The following is a 19,987-nucleotide window of genomic DNA, read 5'->3' as shown; positions in this document are numbered from 1 at the left end:
TTTGGTTACCATACGAGATCACAACAGTGCTGTGAAGCATTATTTAAAAGCATAACATGATGGTGAACAGAAAGGAAAAAGGTAGAAGGGTAAATATAGAAGTCTTGGAAAGAACTCTCTCTCCCTCTCTCTCTCTCTCTCTCTCTCTCTATTATATGATTTAGCTATATAGCGGGCGCAAGTAGCTATAAGTAGTGCAGTTGGGCTTTAAGCTCTCTCTCTCTCTCTCTCTCTCTCTCTCTCTCTCTCTCTATATATATATATATATATATGATTTTGCTGATTTAAACTTTCTTTCCAACCTTATTGCCATACTCTGTCTACTTGTCTGACTATAGTATCAGGACTCATTAGGCATTTTAAGCAATATAGAGGGCACAAGTAGCTATAAGTAGTGCAGTTGGGCTTTAAGCTCAGTCTTCCCCCCCCCTCTCTCTCTCTCTCTCTCTCTCTAACTCTTTCTCTCTCTCTCTCTCTCTCTCTCTCTCTCCTCTCTCTCTCTCTCTCTCTCTCCCTCCCCTCCCTCTCTCTCTCTCTCTCTCTCTCTCTCTCTTCCCCCAAGTTACTCTCATTCCCCTCATGCTTGATGTTTTAATGATACTGGAACCCTCACTCCAAATATTATATTCATTTATTTATTTTGTTTGACTGTATGTTCAAAATGAAACTCAAGGAAATAAGAAAACAATGGTTGCGTAGCATAAATCTATTTTTATTATTAAATGAATGCGTATTATTATACAATTAATTTGTGTCATAGAAGGTGTATCACACGACTTTATGAATTATGGTAACCGACGCCATTTTGAGTTTGAAGTGCTTTCTTGGTGGTGGACATTCTTCTCATGTCGATGTTGATCATCGGGAACATGTACTCAGTATGGTAGTTAGTTCGCTGAAAGAGAAAGGGTGACATTAGAAAGATAATTGCATAAACAGTATGTAATACAGATTAGAGCGATATATTGTTTTAAGGATTTCCTCAAGAATACAATCTATAGGCTACTGTTCGACCATGGGAGTGTTTCACAAAGACTAAGATCGACTTTAAGTTGGACTTAAATATGGCAGGCCATCCATACCACTGGTTGCTCTCACCATTGGTCTCTTAAATTATGATCTTTAGAAAACATATTGTCATTCAACTATGAACTATCAAATAATGAAAATTCTGTAGATTTGTGACCATGATTTGTAAGTCCCTTGAGAAACCAATGCCAGGAATGATTAGAGGAATTAGTGGCATGAACGGCCTGCCATAGTTAAGCCCAAACTTTGAGTCGATCTTTTCGGCCCGAATTCACAAAGGAGGTTTGTCGACAAACCTCCTTTTGTTTCGACACACCTACTTTTGTATTTTACAAACTAGGTTTGTAAAAAAACGCGTCAAAACGCGTCATTATGACGTACATAAACCTCGGTTTGTCGACAAACCTCCTTTGTGAATTCTGGCCATAGTCTTTGTGAAACACTCCCCATGTTTACTAAAAATGTATATGATGGTGGTGATTCGACAGCATTTATAATGATTCTTAATTTCAGTATCGAAATATATTATTATGACATTAGCAATTACGCAACACAGCCATTCATCGAATTCCATTGACATGCATGAAGGCCAAAATCCAAATGACTCGAGTCTAAGAGGGTGTTAATAAAATAGAAAATAATATCAATGAAATAGGATTACCGATTCAACTTGCTCTATTGACACAGATTACCGTCACATCCTGCAACATATCCACTAGGGCAACGGCTACAAGAACTGCCCGATGTATATGGAGAATTGCCATTAAAGTTACCCCTGGAAGACGACAAAGAAAGTGAATGGCAAAAGCTTGTTAATTATGTGAGGCCATCTATTCATTCTCACCTGTTTTATAACTGTATATAATTACATATTATACAAATAATACACAGCAGTGAGGGCATTAGTAAGAATTACCCACACAAGGTACATTTGAAACAGTTTAACACGTCCGAGGCGATAGCCGAGAGTGTTTGGAGTGTTTTGAAGGTACCGAGTGAGGGTAATTTTACTACTGCCCGAACAAAATGATGTGTATTATTTATTTTACAAGATTATGTTTTATATGTTTAATAAAATTATGTTTTAAAACATGATTTTACTAATGACCGGTCATTAGTAATTACGCGTTAGGCGAAATAAATGCCTGGTCACGTGTACGCTTTCAACCAATCATATGATTAGGATCCACGTCATCATCTTATAAAACTAGATAATCCTCTTTGTATATTTTAAGGTATAGTGTAACATATAATAATAATGATATTCCGTTTTTATATAGCACTTAATATAATCTACAATGTCTCTACGCGCTTACAGATTATAACTATTACCCCGGTCTTTGGATTTAATACTTCCAATGGATAATTCAAAGGCATTGAAATAAAGTTTTAAAGAGAGACATTTCAGTCAATATTCAGGGATGAGAAAGTAAATAGCCCCCTCCACCGGTTGAGTAGATCCACAGGCAAGGGTTTCCCAACTGGGGACCGTTAAAGGAAGCATTTTTGTGTTAAATTTGTGTTGGTTTGTAAATATACTATATCCCCCCCCCCCCCCCCACTTTCAAATACTTGGATTTCTGTATTCCTATCAGGGATTTAGAATACAAATTATATTGAATGTTCATTATATTGGTATATTAAGTATACATCGTATATTATAATCATCTATATCTTACCAATAGCATCAGATTATTTCATATTCTATATTTATACGATGTTTTATAATCATGGTTTGTGAAATACAGACGAAATGGAATATGGAACTCTAGAAAACAATTGATAACTAAAATATGATAGTTTTATATTGATAAAGATGCAGATAACCTACCCAGGGCCGTAGTTACAGACGAGATAATCAAAGGGATACACCCTCCACCCCGATCTGTAATCACATGTAGCCCATCCACATCCAATATCAGTGCTCTCAGCCCACACAGCCTGTTTCCAAACAAAAGAAAGATACACTTAATAATATGCAAACAATATAGAAGTAGATTATCGGATCATTGCGCAACAAAGGTATTTAATTTACATAGATAAAAACGTGAGATGGCGAATTGCAAAAGGATAATAACGGTCATATTGAATATTTTAACTTTATTTATTTGGATACCAGTGCTTTATTTAAATGCTGTCCTTAATTGGTATCTTTATAGTTAGCTGATGTACACACCCATTAAAAGCGATTTCGGCAGTGTTTATGGTCATGGTTTTTTGTAATATATTAAACTTATACTTTTTAAGAAAGTGCTCCGGATATTGTATAATACTTTCTTATTTAGGCCTATCAGAAATGTGAAGATTATCATTGTTCTCTTATGAAAACTATAGAGCAACACTACATATTAATTATGTCCGACTAACTTGATATACATGTGTGTACGTGTATAACAGTCACCTGTACAATTATTGTCGATGCCAATTCAAATTGTTCCTCTGTACAAAGTCATCAGTATAGATTTCAAAATTATCATGAAATCTCAGAAGACAAATGCTTTAAAAAAATGATAACAGCCACCATAGCCTATTATAACATATTAAACCGTAAATAAAAAGGAGATGATCCAACAATGTAGCAACGCTAAATATAATAGCGGGCGTTTTTTTAAACGGGTGTCGCACAGTGGCGACCTTCTCTTGTCTTTCTATTCAGATTTATTGTTAACAAAATTAATATCAGTTAAAAAAATCCACAGAGACAAGGAATAACAGAAAAGCTAGAACAAACATTAAAAAGAAACGTAGCTCATTAATTTCTCTTATATTTATTAGCAAAGAAGAGTCAACACAATTGTTTATCAAAAGTGGACATGGTTATAAAGCCTTTAAATCCATATATTAGATTTTAGATTTATGCTTCAGCTTAAGAGGATATTGGTACTCAAAGCCCATTCCCTTCCCCGTTCATTTCCCTAACCAGAATTCTTATGACGAAGGAAATAAATGATCTACCCCCCCCCCCCCTTACAACCCCCCCCCCCCCCCAAGTACTTAATAGTGCCCCGTGTCAAGTACATACCTGCGTGTAGTGTCCACATATAGCGCCAGATGCGCAAGAGTTGGAGTTGAAGTCATAATCGACCTTCTCATCGTTCCACAGATCCATGTAGTCGTTCATAGAATAGCCATAACCATAGGCTAGATTCTGCCCGACCCACCACCAATCATTAGTCTCACGATCATCGGCTGAGTTATGACTGAAGGTACATTGATCAGCCCAAGACTGAGCCATCTGAGCCAGCTCATCGTTCCATTCCTGTGAAGATAAGCATGGTTGGAAAGTTGGAATCAGTGAGGTATACAACGGTCTTGTGAACTTCCCAAAAATAGACCTCAAGGACCTGCAAACCCAAAACTTGGGTCCTGTTGGCCTAGGGTCTTACGGGATCTTAATCAGCTTCGCTCCTAAGTCCTAACTGAGGGCGCAGAGCATGGAGGCAGGGGCGGATCCAGCCGGCGGCAGAGGAGGGGGCCCAATTCGTGAGAATTTTTTTAGCGGCGAAACAGCCGGCCGATAATTCGCTCAGTCGGGGAGGGGGGCCGCCCCCCCCCTGGATCTGCCACTGCACGGAGGCCTCATGCTTCGTTTACACTTTATTTAGTGTGGCTTTTATTATAGTAGGAATGCTCTCACTACCTTAAAACGATCCAAACGATTTTTAATTATCATTTTAATCTAGGACAAAATACTAGTCTACATGTATATAGGGGGTGTAGATTATCATAGGCCTCTCTACTTCCGAGTGGACTTTGTTTGGTAATATTTAAAAGGTAATCACATGGACGTAATCGTTTAGAATGTTGCACCAAAATGTTTGAAGAAACCAGGTTAATTGTACTATCGATGCGACCAAAAAAAAAAATCGATTTAATGTGTTAGCCATTGTTCATTAAATATCAATCTAGCGAAGAATACATGTTGTAGCAATAGTTACAAGAAGACAAAAACAGTTGAAGATATCTGTAACCTATTTCGAAAATCAGTGGGGCAGCTAGATTTTGGATTTGCTGTGTAGGCATATATATAGCTCTTTTAAAGGAGGTCGATTTTTAAGGAAAAACGCAGTGCTAATCAATATTTGAAAGCAGGTCACAGTGCATCAGATCCGCGGGAAACGGCTATCCGCGCTAGGTCAACTTCGATATTTGGATTTTTTCCCGTCTTGACGGTTCCCCGAGTTCTTTATCATTGAATCTACAGTTAACATTGATATTGGATGGTTAGTAAACAGAAACGGTTTGTATAATGTGTTATTATTAACGTAAGAAAAAGAATTTTCCTCTGTTTCTTAATGTTACATTCACATATAATCATACTAACCGTCAATTTTTAGAGGACAGGAAGGAGAAGTGAAACAGAAATCAATAACCATGTCGCACATCCGAGGGATCATTTAACAAAGTAAGAAATGATGTGATAACCAAACACCTTTAACTGACCACCAAAGTTTGAATACTGACCGCAATACGACAACTTAATTGTCTTTCCAACCCATTTTAGATTGTGTATCTTTATCGTTTTCTATTGTTTCTATATTATCTCTGCACCAGCATCTCGATGTATTTCTCTGCCCCCTCCTCCTTTGAGAAGATTTCTTTTTAAAGATAACAATGACAGTAATTCATATTTATATAGCGCTTAACATACTTATCGTTTCTAGGCGCTTTGCCTGAAATGAATGACTTCTAAAAATAAACTTAAAGTATAAATAAAATAACAATTTAAGCATAAACATAATAACTATATTAATAATTATAAGCGCTTTACATGGAATAAATAACTTTTTAAAATTAAGGAAAACTCAGATCTTACCAGCGGGACCATGTTGGAAGCGGAAGGGCTTACATCACCTCTGTAGCTGTTATGTCTGGAGACGATGCTCTCTTTCTCTACATCGGTAAGTCCCGAAATAGTGACGCCCCTCTTGGGACTATCTAAGGAAGATCCTGTCAGTTTGCCTCGGAACATAGGGCCGAGTGGAGGCGCATCCACCGGCTTCAAGGCTTCGGTCAACGGACTGGCCTGGACCGAGGAAACTATGGCCAAAAAAGCGAGACACCATGCAGAAACCATCATGAGGTATGTTAAGAAGGATACTTTTAAGAAACATATGCTTCTTATATCTATCGCTCTTGATACTTGATCAATTGTTTTGGGTTTCTTTACAGCTGTTCACTCGGCAATTCGAGATATGCAATGTAATGTAAAGAAAGGATTATCCTCAAACCCACGTCATGAAAATGATGGATTTTTGACAGCTGGATGGCATTATCGTCAAGAGATGAGAATAATACTAAGACATTTATTTGTATAATTATGTCAATTTTGATAGTTAACATGGTATGTCACAGAGCGTCATAATCTATCACAGAGTTGCGCATTTGCACAAAATGTCACATTTCTACAAGCCATGCATGATAAAATGATAAAGGATTTTTCTCTTACTGAACTTGGATCAAGTTCTTCTCATTTTGTTCCTGTATTTGCAATTTTTATTACTAGCGTTTATTCTTTGCCACGATCCTTATCTACTGAAAGTGCATTTTATATCTGCAGTGTACATGTATACCCATACTGGTCACCGCGGGCTTCAAATCGACGCCACTGTCCGCGACCGACAAGAATCGATACTAATATTATCTACCCGTAATTCCAACTTAAATGCGCTTAACACGCAGGATGATGCGGTTATCTTGAATTCTGGGACTTATTTAGAGAATATAATTATTTACTTCAGTTGGCCTAGTTACTGATTCAGTTGTGGAAGCTAATCTCAGTTTCAGGTTCCTATGGTATGCGGAAGAAAAAGATGAATGTTTTCTGTTCGTAACCTTTTCTATGTTTTTTTTTAAAGGATTTTAATGAATTATTTTTAATGTGACGAATAATAGCTCAACATTCGTTACGTATATATGGACTATCAAAAAATGTAATTGATTGTTTAGCAGTTTAGGGTTTGTATATACAATGTTCTGTGAATGGTCCAGACCCAAAGATATCAAGATAACAAAGATGACCCCCCCCCCCAAAAAAAAAAAAATAAATAAATAAAATAAAATAAATAAATAAATAAATAAATAAATAAAAAATATATAAAAAAATAGTAATAATAAATACATAAAAAATAAATAAATAATAAATAAATAAAAAATTAATTAATTAATTTAAAAAAAAAAAAAGATAAGAAAATTGCATTTAAATCACCATACTCGTTCGAAGACAATAAATTGAAGTAGGGTCTCCATACTCCATGTAATTATTGCAGAATTAAGATCATATTTTTTCTTCTGATTACGTAGGAGTAGATTTTTTTTTAATCTTCCGTTTCTCAGTACGAATGAGAAATGGAACCACCATAGCCTTTGTCATGATAAAACATTTGCAGCATGCTAGCTTGCAATCAAGCTTGACCATCCTCAACTATTTGTGCTTGCTCGTCAAGAGATATTAGATGTTGTGTCTGAAGAACTAGAAAAGACATCAGAAATATCTAAATTAGATTATGGGTGCATTCTCATATCATCGCAGAGAGACATTGCTCCAGGGAAAAGGGCATGATAGATTGAATTCAATTGAGTTCGAGAAAGCACATCTAGGAATGTCAATTTTAGTAAATAAAAGCAGATTTAGTAGTTAGTTTAACATTCAGACCCATATCCATTATTTTGCCAAAGTAAAGCCTTTGATGTTGTATGTAACCTCGCTTCACTATTATAATGACACTAATGGCTACATTAGGGATGGGAGGGGATATTTGAATAGATTTTAATGATTTTTGTTGTTGTAATGTTTAATTTAATTTAGTTTAGTTTAGTACATGTACAGTGTATTGTTAATCAAGCCTTACTATTTTGAAATATCATTACTTATTATTAGAAGAATATATGGCCTCCAGGAAAGAACAGATTCAATAGGTTAATGGCTTTGAAATGGACTCTCCAACCGTTTATCATTCTATTATTGTAACAATAATTTTATAAGTCTTTGATTATGTTATATTGTGTTATTGTTTATTATGATGAGTTTCGGAATTAAAAATAACAAAATTATGTATGTAAACACACGTCGAGATATTAAAAACGGAATATCGTTCTTCTGATAAGAATTAAAAAATATCATCTCTTTATACCGGTTCCTCTACGCACTTCATATGGTGAATATTATCCCTTCAAAATACATTTCTCACTAATGCGTCCAGCTAAGTGAGCAATTAACAGCATTCGAATTAGAATTGACGCCTAACTTAAAGCAGTTGATGAAGATGCAACAATGTCTTACCATTCAAGGTTGTGTATTAAATTTCCATCAGCCATTAGGGATACATATTTTTCATCATAAAGACAAACATCATGGCCACTCACATAAAGAGAGAGACTCTTTTGCCACAAACAAAAAGCTTTCTATTATCAAAGGGAATCTAAGTCCTTGCCTGTAGTTACATTCATTATGTTTTATAAATAGAAAAGTAGACATTCTGGAAAGCTTTTTCACCAAGGTGGTTTCTATTAACCATTTAAAATGAACAAAATTCGATACAAAAATAGGGCGAAGGAGAAAAAGAGAGAAGATGAGGGAGAGAGGGAGGGAGAGAGAGAGAGAGACAGAGTCGTGTGGAGAATGAAAGAGGGAGAGAGGATAAGAATGGAACAGAATTGGAAAGAGGATTAGGGATAACAAACGAAATGAGTAAGAGCAATTTTGAAAAGAAAATGAGGAAGAGAGGGAAAGATGAGAGAAAGAAAGCAAGGGAACGAACTGGAGTGAGGCACATACAGATGATAACGAATAACAACTACAGAGGGAAAGAAAATAGAATTTGAAATAAATAGAAAGGAGAAGAGAAAGAGAGAAAAAAAGGAAATGAAATAAACGTGAATTCAATTAGGATCAACCGACTCTACATACAATCGTGTAATGCTAATCCTCCAACCAGAAAGACATACTATATAGTGCATCCCACATCACCAAGCATTGAGGATGTAGCAGCTAGGCGCCATCCCGCATCCATCCCGCATCACTCGTTCGAGATACGGATCTTGCTTCGAAAGCCTGCCACAATCATTATAGCATTAGACTAATAAACATCGCTCAACCTATGAGGGCATTGTATACACCCAGCCAACGTACAAGGGAGATCGTATGTCCCTATTCATGGATTTAACGCATTTTCATGAGAAAAGCAGATGCTAGCAATGTTCGGATGAGAGTTACCACTAGCAACATGAGGAAGCTTCGAACGGTTACTAGTTGAAGATAGGGAAAGGGAAAGCTGGATTGAGTTTTGATCATCTCTGCTGCAGAACATTTTAACATTCTACCTGAAATTAAAACAAGCATTGTTATTGTTTCCTCACCGAAGTCGTACAGGTCTTGACATACCGTGGTGTTGATACGTCATCTGATTTAATCTGACTGTCTGTTTTGGGATTGCAGAAGATTAAAGAGGTAAGAATATCAAGCTTTTTCGTCGTCGTAGAATCCGTTAATTATTTTAAGAATAATGTAAATTTGTGCTTATGATCTTTACAGCAGGAATCCTGTTTTATTATCTTTGATAACTATATTGGATTTTATCATTACTGTTCAAAAGAATTATTTGAATACACAAAAGTGCACCGCATACATGATAAACCGTTACATTCTAGAATAGTTGGATTATTAAAAGGAAAGGAAATTGGGTAACGTTTAACACAAAATTGGGTAAATTGTACCCGATATCATGTTTTTTTTTGCTTACCTCCATACCATCCATGCCCCCCTCCATCATTGCTAACGTTTTTAGTATGAATCATACAGGAATTAAACATGATATATAAAAAGTTACAAGCCTGTAATTTGATATTTTCAAGAAAAGAGAGCATGCAAACATTTAGCCACCATGATTTCCTACGAAATTGTAAACCTGTTTTCACTGTGTATGCACAATTCTTGGAAACATCTGAATATCGAAAATGTAGCGGCTCCAATTTCCCGTGTATAGCTTTTTAGGCCATCAGGCCTCGTAATTTAATGCGCAAGAATTATTTCATTCCGACAATCAAATAAAGATTTTTCATCCGAAAATGCATCAAGGTCTTGTATCTATTGAAGTAACGAACCTTTTTTTCATTAAATTAACCTATTCACATTTTTGAGTTTATTACATCGTGCCTTTTGTATTTTGGAAAGTGAGGTATTCTTTTTGGAAGTAAGAAATTCTTGCATATTGTAGGAGCAACAACCCTTCTTTGAAACAAACAATTTTTGGAATAACGAACCTTTACAAAAACAAACTTTCGAAAAAACGAACTTTCAGAGTAACAAACTTTCGGAATAACGAACCTTCAGAATAACAAACATTCGGAATAACGAACCTTCAGAATAACAAACTTAAGAAATAACGAATCTGCAGGATAAAAAACATTCGGAATACCGAACCTCCAGAATAACAAACTTAAGGAATAACGAATCTTCAGGATAACAAACTTTCGGAATATCGAACCTTCAGAATATAAAAAAAAATCGGAATACCGAACCTTCAAAATAACAAATTTAAGAAATAACGAATCTTCAGGATAAAAAACATTCGGAATAACGAAACTTCGCAATAACAAACATTCGGAATAACGAACTTTCGCAATAACAAACATTCCGAATAACAAACCTTCAGAATAACAAACTTAAGAAATAACGAATCTGCAGGATAAAAAACATTCGGGATAAAGAATCTTCGGAATGTAAAAAAAATATTCGGAATACCGAACCTTCAGAATAACAAACTTAAGAAATAACGAATCTTCAGGATAAAAAACATTCGGAATAAAGAACCTTCCGAATATTTTTTTTTCTCGGAATACCGTACCTCTAGAATAACAACTTAAGGAATAACGAATCTTCGGGATAACAAACTTTCGGAATATCGAACCTTCAGAATAACAAACATTCGGAATAACGAACCTTCGCATAACAAACTTTCGGAATAAAGAACCTTCGGAATACAAAAATAAAAAATCGGAAGACCGAACCTCCAGCATAACAAACTTCCGGAATACCGAACCGTCAGAATAACAAACTTCCAGAATATCGAACCTTCACAATAACAAACTCGGAGTAACGAACCTTCAGAATAACAAACTGTAGGAATAATGCACGTTCAGAACAACAAACTTTCAAAATAAACGATACTTCAGAATAACAAACATTCGTATAAATGTATTGACGGACCTTCGGAATAATACAATCATCGTTTCGACGGCAGGAAAATGTGCATTGACCTGACGGTTGGATTGATTGAGGACACGCATATTGCGGGATTGCCGTGACTTATTGGATAGGATAGCTCATCAGCTATCATCCTGCTCTCATCCTAAACAAATCTTATTCCTGCCGAATAGAATTGTGTACATGCAGGGGCCTGTAGCGTAGAAATCGAATGACAACCAATAGTCATGATTCTATCAAATCTATTTGATCTCCTTTCTTGTCGCAATGTATAGAATTTAAACCATACATTATTTTGATCTATCTGTAAAATAAATTCATTATTAATTTACCTTTATTGTACAATTATGATTCTTTGAAGGAGATATGGTTAATTTGGGTTGATACAATTAATCGTAACTCAAATTATATCACAGTTGAAAGGGTATTTATTTATCAGATGTTTAAGTTTCATTACCTAAAGAACTATATTATGTTGAATTGTATTATGCTTATATATCTGTTTATCCAATACTTTAATTTCTGTTTATATAAGATTTGAATTCCTGTTTATCTAAGCGAGTGTTGGAACTCAATTTAATAAGATTTAATTTCAATTACGTGTAGAAAAAATATCTGTTTTGTATAATCTGCATATTCATTTCTGTCGCACCTTGATCGGAAGTTTCGGATACATGCGCGTTATAAATTCATATTATTATTATTATTATTATTGTGTTAGAAGGTCCATATCTAATTTGGAAAATTCCAAACGTATTTATCCCTTTTAAGAAGTTATTCTTGACTTTTTAATATCGTAAAACAGAAGTTTCCAGATTCAAACCGATCTTACACAATAATATTATTGTAGTATATATCACTCACGGGATATGTTTGTATGCATAGCTAATATAAGAGTAACAAGTAAGAAAATGGCAAAATCAAGATAGCTCTACCGTGGAACGTAAGGCTCCAGTAAATGCGAAGTCAAACAAATAACGCAATCTTCCTTGAAATCGCAATAGAATTACTGCATGAAAATTATTTTTAGAATCATTTCAGGCCAATATATTTCTAAATGCACTCTTTACACCAGCAAAATTCAGCTTTAATGGAACAAGTAAGATATGTCTGCACAAACAGCGAAAACTATCCAACTCCCAATCAGTCATCTAAGGATGTTTTTCCTCATAAACATAATTTCCCTTTTTGTGTCATTAAGGTTATTTCCGACGATTCCTCACTCCTCTGCCTTTTTTCACTGTTACAGTATACTTAAACGGACAAAATAAAATACGCTCTGTTAGTACGACTCTACAATGACGGGAGTATCCAGTTCAGCGAGAAGCCGACGTTGCCCCCCCCCCCCCTCCTTCCCCACACCCTTCTCTTATTTGGAATAATTCCCTTGACCTGGATAAGTAGGCAGATAATGGAAGCTTGATTGTTATAACTAGTATACGGTAAAATTAGAACCGTGATCTCGTTACGGTAATCGTAGAGATTAAAGTTGAGCTTATTAGCTCCACTTTAGAATTGTGCGATCTGTGTTAGATGTGGAATCGTTGTAGCAAAACACTGTTGATATTGCATGCTTTTATTTTCCATAAAATAGTATTCTTTTAAAATCTAAGTCTCTTCTAATAATGAAACTATGTAATGTGATGGTTTGGTAACTCAATACCCATATTACTGTCATTAATCATGCATACTGCGAAACACGTCTCCACCCATGGCCCCGACCCAATTGTATATCTATGACATGTAATGTGAACAATCATGAACGATTCCTCGATCCTATATAACATATTTGTATTATGTATACGTTTTCCATTTATACTGAGGAAGTTGTTGGTATAAAGGCTATCACCTGAACACCCGAACGCTGGTTTGGAACACTGTAATGAACAAAGTGCCGTGTAATTCAGTGACTCATTAGCTTCCAATATTATACTCATTATGCTAATTGCTATATACTTGTACTTTAGCTGTACTAGCGGCTTATGATTATTAATCAACATTAGCGCTATTTTAACAAGAGGAGTCCTCGCTTCTTCATCTTCACAAATACGTATTGGAAAACCAATATCTGCAATTGGTAAATATGTTAGAAATTCATCAAATACATTTCCAGTTGTTCTTCGTTGTAACTTGAGAGTGCTTGCAGAGTCGATGTTTATATTAGAATAAATGCATCACACGAAATGCACCCAGAAATAACCATGTCCATTTCCCATGTCACATTAAGTAATAATTGAACCAACCTTTTGTTTATTAACAAGACCCAAGTTTGCCGTTACTTCACCGGCAAGAACAAGGTTGAATTTCCCTCCGACTATCGTTATTCCCTCGGAAAATTTAGCAGGGATTCCAGGTAGATGAAAACTATTGTCGTGATACTCAATATAGCACGGAGGTCGACATAAACCATGAATTTTTAATGCAGCACTTCCATTATAAAAATTGCACACCACCATCAATGCAATCAACTCGAGTCGTGCAGCAATTACTTGTTGAATGAATGCGACTCGCTATCAATTCTTGATATTTTAATTTTCAGCATCGAAGGGCTGTGTATTTGCAAAGTAATCAATTCAATTCAAGTCAATAAAGGTTTCACAAAAATGAAAGAGGCATAAAAGTCAAATATCATAAAATACAAGGTGAAAAGTAAAAAATATTGATATAAATTATATCAAATACTGAGGGAGAGGTAAAAGCATGGTAAAGCTAAAGGAGAGCAAAATATATAGCGAAAAAGGAAACGGATATTTCTAAAGATAAAGATATTTTCTTTATCGAATTTACAAGTCACTGTAGCGTACGTCAAACTAGATTCGATTTGTTGTCTTCGGAGGCAAGACGGGTTCTCAGAGAGAATGACAATATAACAACTGGATGAAACAGATATTCGCTGAGCCGTGCATCTTATTTCATTATAGCTGTCAGGTAGATGAAGATCATGTGAATGATATACTACGGAGTGACAACTCATCACCAACGTGACCTATGACCCGGACAGAATGAGGAATATTAACGTTTAAAAGAGAAACTGTACAAAAGAAACATCTTTAGATGCATGTTTTCATAATGTCTCAAAATTAAGTATAAATCATGTGTTTATTTATTTAAAATCAAGTTTCCGATCATTGCATTTAGACTCAGGGTCGGTGATGTTGATTTAGGGGCAGGGGCGCCCATCCCAGTAATTTTGTAGCGAATTATGTCGATTATTATCAACATCCCTCTCCCAGCCCCATCCTGAAAATGAGTCGTTGGCCCAGTGCAGGTTTCAAGTATAATTTGCATGCTGTTGATGCTCGCTCAGACAAAGTTACCTCTAAATGTTAGACTTTTTTTACCACGTGCAAAAAGTCACAACATACAGAATTTGATACCTTTAGCGCTAAAATGGCCTACCCATTCCCGTTCACCCGTATTGATCGAGGCTACAGGAATAATGATGGTAATTTGCATTTTTTTTTTCTTCCTGCGCTTCAGATACGTTTCGATTCAAAGCGCTATTGTCCTAATTGACGTAACATTGTCCTCGCATCTGGTAGCCAGAGGCTCAAAGCCATGACAACAGCACCAAAGAGACATCTGACAAGAAATGCAAATGGACTCGTTTTTATGCCATTTAACCTAACGTGCCTAATGAAAAGTAAATAGCCTAAGTAAGAAACTGATGCAGGTACGAATATAACATTAGCTACTTAACAAAGCACAACATGATTGCGTTTGTTATTTGATATTTATTCAGCTGTTGAACAAACTTCAATCAGCATAATAAATGAGAGGTTCTGGTTAGAAAATTCTAAGAGAAAAAAGGCAATTGAGCTGGAGGCGCTATAATAAATGTTAAATGAAGGGAAATCAGCTCGGAGCGAGAAAGGAAATCGAAAGACGGATGGATGGACGAGGAAAGGAGTGGGAGATGTATAGATTGAGAGGGGAATCTAATAATGACATGTCATGGATCAGGCATTTTTATCTTTCTTTTTCTGAGTATATACAAGGAAGAACCGACGTACCCTTAAAGGGACTTGGTAACATTGTTCAGATGAGAGAAAATGATGCTAAGGTAGTGACTTCATTCAATGCTAGCTGTAAAATAAAAGATAATCTGAAAGTTTGAGTGAAAACAGACCATTATTGATGAAAATTGGGAAAACTGATCAATTTCTTAATTCTCCGAACTATAATTATTATTACAATTTATTTACATTTTAGGTGAATATAAATCATAACAAAGCAATGAATTGGCTCTATATAGTAGACATTTAAATGTTCCAAGATTTTAAAAAGCCTGTCCCATGTCTTATTTTCATGCAAAAACGGTTGGGAAAATTCAAAAATGGTTGGGTAAATTTACTTTAAAGAGGATGTCGCACAGTGACGCCTTCAAAGAAAACCATAACTATCTTTGTGGTTTGAGAATTTGTTCAGGATTTTTTGCATGTTAGAGGGTTAGAACAGAAGAAGGAATATAATAAGTAACATTTCATACAAAAACAAGCAGTTTTTTCATCAACCTTCAACAATACCGAGTCACTTTAAAAGTTGTTGACCTGTCCTTGGTATATCGGATGAATGGTTCTGAAGATATACTAGTAAGATAATGCTTACATTCTTTTAAAGGAGAATATACGAATAAAAAAAGGGTGGAACTGGGATATTTATTAATCAAGTTTAATTTCTAATCATTTTTTTTTCCTTACTCTACCACAACTTAAGATGTAGCTATCTACTATCGCACTGTTTATATCACGAGATCTAATATATTTCGATTAATTTATAATGTATGAACCCTGATGCTACACAATAGTAATAAGCTATTACCCCACTGCTACAGGTATATCACTTGACAGTCAAATGTTAATTTCGAAGTGCGATTCGTGACTTGTCGGTATGACAGCAAGTATATGCTATTTATTAATCCATTGTTTATTTTGCGATTCATTACCCTGAGTTTGACAGGCAATAATGAATCGAGTTTACACAGGAAAAGGCGAAAAGTGGAAGAGAAGGAAAAAGAGATAGAGAGGGGAAAGAGAGAGAGAGAGAGAGAGAGAGAGAGAGAGAGAGAGAGAGAGAGAGAGAGGGGGGCGAAAATTGTCAATATATTAATTTCTGTTCATCCAATCCCTCTTTTCCAGCCGGATTCGTATCACCATGGAGACGCATAATGCAAACATCATCCACGGTAAAGCATCGACGGAGGGACATAATGGCGGACTCCATCTACCATGCAATGGAGTTGAAAAAGAAGGGATGAGCAAAGAGAGAGAAAGCAATAAAACTCCAGCATCTAATGGAACATGCACCATGGCGATCGGAACCAAATCAACGAATAACCAACAAAGGTAATTAATTATTCGTTTTATTTTGAAAGGGTTCTTTTCTCCTATCTGTGTAGACTCAGTGGAAATTATATACGTCTTTTGCTTTTTCCGCTTGTAATATTGAGTTGCTAATGATTATCGGTACTGTAAGCATGGTAACAAATGGAAGCCCTGTGTGATATTAACAATCAAACATCGGTTGAAAACGGATATTTCAGTAACAGACGGTCCTTAAAATCAATAGATATAACGTGAGCACGTTTTATATACAAGTTTTCAATTTACCCCATCAGAGACGCGGTATTCAAGATTTCATCTCATTTACAAGGCCGTCAAAATATTGTCAACATATTTATATTTCTCCCATAACGTCGTCCTTGTATGATTTCTATTTGTGTATAGAGAAAGTGTTATAATGTACGGAATATAATGAAGAACCGTAGAGAACAACTTGTAAGCAGACAATATTCATTTCGATGCTGCCTACGATGACCTTATCGTATAGCCTTCCTTAGGCATTGTTGGTTTGAGAGTTGAGGTCAAAAGAATGGAACAAATATTATTCTTCACAAGAATTTCTCCTAATATCTAGAAAATTTATCCGACGGCGCTTGCTGATAATTAATCAAGCTCTAACCTCTAAAATCCAAAGAATACAACAACGTAAGAGATCTGAGATTAGAAATTGTTGCAGATGAAAATAGGATTGCTTTTATGAGTCAATATAGGTAATTCAATGACCTGTGATCTTTCCCATAAATTCTTAATTTCTCTATAGGCCTTTCATAAAGAAGTGCTTTTCGTGAGACCATGTATTTTGTCTTCGAAGAGAAGACACAAAATTGCACTTACATTATATAGATAAGAATTTCTGTCCCTTCGAAGAAGTTCTTGGAAACTGGCTTTATTCTTAAAAGTTAACCACAATAGGTCATGCAATGGAAAAGTAATTCAGTAGAGATATCCTAGCTTTTTCCATGGCATTAAGAGAGTTCCTTATCTCGTACATCATCTACAAGCAAATCATGAGAGGAATCATATTTAAACATATTCGTGGCTTACACCCAGTAAATAAGATCGATTGATCGATGTAAGCCACAAATATGTATAAATAATTAAAATTTCTCCCAGGAAGCGTTACATTTATAAAAGTTATTAGGAATCATATATTTTTTTTATTTTTTTATTTATTTTTTTTTTTTTTTTTTGGGGGGGGGGGTTATTTATGATCAAAGTAACCAATGATATTTTTGTTGACAATACCTGTATGATCTTGATTTTGTATTTGTTGTGGCTCGCATGCAAAACTCGTAGAAAGTTTCTTGCAACATTTATTACTACATGTAGGATACCAAAGAATTCGTATATAATATGATTCTACTTATTTTGTTTTCTGTGTTTTGTTCTGTTACTCTTATCAATTTATATTCATGATTGTTATTGGGTTGTCTTGTTACCAAACTGGGCCCCATGGAAGATAGTACACCAGTATTGGTGAACATGTATAGATGTATAAAATAATGTCAGAAATAAATAAATTAAATTGATGTGGGTTATGTTTCCATCACCTGTCGGATATTTATAGACGTGGTACAAGAGGAATGATTGTATCAATACAAACAAGACAGAATTGCATTTCGCCAGATAAAGATTTCATTTGGTTTTGAAAAATGACACCAACTATCAAACAATTTCAGAATACATTATATCGCATTTGATATATGTAATCGTGTATAAAATGTACATGAAGTAATAAATTGGATTTGCATTATATTAAACGGCAGAAAAATAGCGGAGGTGTAAACTATACATATTATTATTGCTGTTCATGTGTAGAAAACATAAGCATCAGCAATCAACGGCTGAAAGGCGGTTCTGCCGGGTACGTGTGCAGCATGGTCATTAATGACTCTTTATTAAGTCACTTAAAGGGGGACTCCACACTGATAATAAGTTGGTTTTAATAGCAGCAGAAAAATGTGATAAACAGATCAGTGAGTTGCAGAGTTTCTTTAGTTTTTGTTTGATTGATCGCACCTTCAAAAGTTCATAACTTATTTTAAATCTATTTTTGCTCAAACTTTTACCGAAATTTTTCTTTCATTTGTCTGCATCTACTGAACTAACTCAATATCAGGGTAGATTTCCCCTTTAATAATTGCTTTTCTATTCATTCTGCAATCGTTAGGTACATGGTAACTGAACAGAAAAATGGTCGAAATGGAAAGGCTCCCAAAGAAGTCAAATCGCGAGCTGAGGGAAAAAGGGGGACTAATTCCCCCAAACCAAAACCAAGGCCATCACCGAAGCGTCATGTATCGAACAAAGTGGATCCAAAAAAGAGGTATTATGGATTATTCATTTTGATGTCTGAATAATAAATGCAGATACTTTTTTGAAGCAGTAGATTAGTTGTCGGCCGCTACGTAACAAATGACGTTATAAGATAAAAATCAAGTGTAAAAATACTTTATATAAGAAGCAGGTTATTTAAGACGTATTTTCATTTTAAGTTAATCCTTGAATAATTGGAGGAAATACAGACTTGTGAATGTATGGACTTGCGTTTAGTAAAAGTGTCTGGAGAAGTCGATGCAAATCGATTTTGAATAAAATTATACGTTTCTATATCAATCCGTTGAATAGGAAGATTGAACGCGAACAAAATATGCTGTTTCTGTGTACATTTCTCTCTTTTGTGGACGGCTGAAAGAGCGGGTTATTTTTTTACTGCATTGTTAATGTTAATTTTTGTAATCCTGATTGTATATGTTTATTACAGCAATTAACTGAATCTCAAAGGAAACGGAAATAGTGTCGAAAAAAGCGGGAATGGGGCAGGGCAGATTATTTTTAGGGGAGCATGTCTCCTAAGTTTCTGATTAGCTGACAATCAAATAGGCCTCGCATTTATTTAATGTTTCCTTAATCTCGAAAAAATATCAAAGCAATCAAATCATTAGCCCCATCTTCATTAATGTCTAACAGTACAAAAGAGAAGTATTTATAAGGACTGTGAACCCTATTCGAATAGGAAAAATGTTTCAGTAATGATTAGCACCGCCAGTAACCGACTTCGATGGCCTAAAATGCTAAATAAGTACTTTGAGAATTTACTACTACCCCTCCCGCCTCTTTCCCCCGCCTTCTCATTTCACATGTTTGGAGAGTTGGTTAAATTACTTTTTTTCAACCCTTGAATGATGAACTATGTGCAATTATCTATTATCTACTTGGATTGGGATTCCTTCTCTGCCCCTGTCTTGATCTTTCCCTTCCACCTATCCCTCTCTCTTTCTCTCTCTCCCTCTATTTCGCTCTCATAATTATCTTCCTCTTCTTTTCTCTCTCTCTCTTTGTCTCTCGTTTTTTCTCACTGTCTCTGTCTCTGTCTCTGTCTCCCTCTCTCTCTCTCTCTCTCTCTATCTCT

The 19,987-nt window shown here is 35.4% G+C and overlaps 1 protein-coding gene and 1 long non-coding RNA gene across 3 annotated transcripts in view; one reads left to right on the top strand and one right to left on the bottom strand.

Moving 5' to 3' along the window:
* Nucleotides 1-689: 689 nt before the first annotated feature.
* On the bottom strand, nt 690-6,131 carry LOC100889759. 2 transcript variants are annotated; one of them, XR_971513.2, is made up of 5 exons: nt 5,846-6,131; nt 4,052-4,288; nt 2,861-2,970; nt 1,691-1,804; nt 690-895 (listed from the first exon to the last, which is right to left on the bottom strand). It is a non-coding gene; the product is annotated as a peptidase inhibitor 16 (long non-coding RNA). The 2 variants fall into 2 exon arrangements; XR_971510.2 differs by having other exon boundaries at nt 1,704-1,804.
* A 2,626-nt stretch (nt 6,132-8,757) lies between these two features.
* Nucleotides 8,758-19,987, top strand: part of LOC100891083 — an 18,668-nt gene continuing 7,438 nt past the window's right edge. Inside the window, exons 1-3 of the mRNA XM_011669811.2 lie at nt 8,758-9,478; nt 16,372-16,578; nt 18,746-18,901. Coding sequence (XP_011668113.1) covers nt 16,388-16,578; nt 18,746-18,901 — 347 coding nt within the window. The 5' untranslated portion in view covers nt 8,758-9,478; nt 16,372-16,387. The remainder of the gene's footprint in view (nt 9,479-16,371; nt 16,579-18,745; nt 18,902-19,987) is intronic.

This window comes from Strongylocentrotus purpuratus, unplaced genomic scaffold, assembly GCF_000002235.5.
Source record: "Strongylocentrotus purpuratus isolate Spur 01 unplaced genomic scaffold, Spur_5.0 spur5_scaffold_7, whole genome shotgun sequence".
In the NCBI taxonomy this organism is placed as follows: domain Eukaryota; kingdom Metazoa; phylum Echinodermata; class Echinoidea; order Camarodonta; family Strongylocentrotidae; genus Strongylocentrotus; species Strongylocentrotus purpuratus.
Note: the sequence above shows the minus strand (reverse complement) of the source record. Positions and strands in the feature narration are given on the sequence as shown.